At 44.5% G+C, this 2,105-nt stretch overlaps 1 protein-coding gene across 1 annotated transcript; it reads right to left on the bottom strand.

Annotated features, from left to right (window-relative positions):
* Window positions 1-290: 290 nt before the first annotated feature.
* On the bottom strand, window positions 291-1,785 carry LOC148031140 (large ribosomal subunit protein eL6-like). Its single transcript, XM_087684677.1, has 4 exons — window positions 1,428-1,785; window positions 983-1,089; window positions 720-898; window positions 291-600 (listed from the first exon to the last, which is right to left on the bottom strand). Exons 1-4 carry the CDS (start codon window positions 1,682-1,684, stop codon window positions 445-447), a joined length of 699 nt encoding a protein of 232 aa, XP_087540803.1. The 5' UTR covers window positions 1,685-1,785; the 3' UTR covers window positions 291-444.
* Between the last annotated feature and the right edge of the window lie 320 nt (window positions 1,786-2,105).

The following is a 2,105-nucleotide window of genomic DNA, read 5'->3' as shown; positions in this document are numbered from 1 at the left end:
TAAAATAGGAAGCCTCAGACTTCACACTCACAGCTCACTTACATCAAGTGTGTCCCCTTGAAAAGAACTCTGGGTACAATAAATAGGGACCTTCACTTACATGGGCTATAGACACCAAAAACATCACATGGAACTTCATAAGCACACCAACCTTAAAGCAGTTAAGGTCAGGTTTTAAAAGTAGAAATTAATTTCTTAAAGCAATGCAAGCAGAGAAGTTCAAACTTTAAACCAACCTCACTTGAGAATATGCAAGATCAACCTTTGCAGGTGATGACAGATTCCCCAAAGAACTTAAAAGGGTGCCTCCGACTTTAAACCAACAGCTCACTTACAACATGTGTGGTCTTCTCCAAGAGCGCACCAAGCTAAATAGGCAATAAAGTATAAAATGTTACCATATTACTTGAGTGCACTATTCACCACAAACAAAATTTCATCAGTTCAAAAGACCAGCTCATGTGGCTTAACACCAGACTTCAGACTGAACCTAGCACTCAAGTACGCCTTCATGTCCGGAATGCTCTCAATGACAGGTATGATTTGAGAATCAACATCCTTTTGTTCCTGCTTTCTCTCATCAGGCAACACTTTCTTATCCTGTCATCAGAACACATAGCTCTGAATGAATACTGGGAAGAACATCCAATACTAAACAGAGACCCTAATACTAAACTAAAAGACCTGCCTATCTCAAACAAGTTAACAAAGAACCTCACCTCCTTTTCAGATTCAAAAAATTCGCTCTCCCCCTTCTTCTTCTTTACCACTTCTTTCTTGAAGTGGCTATCAGAGATCTTGCTCACATCCACCTTGCTTATGTCTAGTTTGGTAGAGGTTGCTATGACATAAGCCTGGTTGACTCTTCGCAAGGGCACACCGTTCAGCCTGAATGGACCTGCGTTTGATATTGCATCCTTTGAGAAGTCCAAATCAAAACAATTATGACAGTAGCATAATGCTAGAGTGGTGGACCATTTACCAGTAACTAAAAGCAGGCCCGACTCTAGCTGTTTGAGAAAAACGACACGCTTCCCTTTGAAATAACCAGCCAACAAGATCAACACGGTTCCAGGAGTAATGCTAGGCCTGCCAGAGAAAATAACAAAAACAGCTTAACACAGGATTGGCACAAAACATGAAGTGTAGTACTGACAAGAAAATACTGGAGGTATAACCACAAGAATCTGCGAAACGTGCGTGTCCGCGAATCAAAAAGTATTTTTGCATGTCCGCGCATCATAGAGCCTTTTTGTCCTAGCAATCGTTAGCTCATAGAACGTTTCCAATACTACTTAACAACTTGTGGTTCCGGCATCCGTCCTCTCATTGAATCGAATTAGGAATCATAAAGTGAGAGCTCGCTGAGTGGCCCCGAGGTAGGCACTGGTTGCAAAAAAATCCCGTGAAACAAAAAGGATGCATACCTGAGCTTTGTCTTCTTGATGGTGCGCTTGTTCCGGAGAGGCTTCGGCACATCATCGGCAGGGTAGAACTTGGGAGGCTTCTCAGCGGAGGGCGGTGCGACGGCCTTCTTCTCGTGGTGAGGGAAAGATCCGCCGTTCTTAGCTTTGATGGCCCAGAGGCCGCGCTTGTGGTACATCTGGGAGCGGGAGTGGCGCCCGACGCCCCGCACGAGCTGTTTGTTGCGGGAAGCCCTGGGAGCCGTGGACGTCTTCACCATCCCTGGCGATGGAGGAACACGGCCAGACGGAGAAGAGAAAAGCAGGAAAGAGAAGAAAGAGGTGAATACCGGGATGTTACTAAAGGGACAAAGAGGAGAAGTCGAAAACCCTAACTATTGTAGTGTGTGACTTCTCATACCCAAAACGAGCTGCCTCCTTGTCCGCCGGCCATACCCCATAGCAAACAAAAAGCCCTTCATCAAATTGAATAGAAGTTTTAAACAAATTTCCACTATAATTCCACCGTGTGCACAAAGGGAGGGGGGAGATGGGGGGAAGAGGGACTGAGGATGTAATGCACTTGTACTCAATCACTCACTCAACACGGCACAAAAAAGTAATACAACATGTGAGACTAAGGTATACTCTTGTATTATTCAATGAAAAAAATGGTACAACATAGGCACATCTCAGGACTAC

Source organism: Lygodium microphyllum, chromosome 9 (genome assembly GCF_053477565.2).
Source record: "Lygodium microphyllum isolate KBCC chromosome 9, Lygodium_microphyllum_v1.1.10, whole genome shotgun sequence".
Classification (NCBI taxonomy): Eukaryota; Viridiplantae; Streptophyta; class Polypodiopsida; order Schizaeales; family Lygodiaceae; genus Lygodium; species Lygodium microphyllum.
Note: the sequence above shows the minus strand (reverse complement) of the source record. Positions and strands in the feature narration are given on the sequence as shown.

What these genes read in the sequence shown, in the direction of transcription:
- LOC148031140 (XM_087684677.1), bottom strand. Translation starts at nt 1,684, where the DNA reads ATGGTGAAGACGTCCACGGCTCCCAGGGCTTCCCGCAACAAACAGCTC. An exon ending in ATCAAGAAGACAAAGCTCAG is followed by an intron (nt 1,090 to 1,427) that starts GTATGCATCCTT and finishes TTTCTCTGGCAG; the next exon opens with GCCTAGCATTACTCCTGGAA. An exon ending in GGGCCTGCTTTTAGTTACTG is followed by an intron (nt 899 to 982) that starts GTAAATGGTCCA and finishes TATCAAACGCAG; the next exon opens with GTCCATTCAGGCTGAACGGT.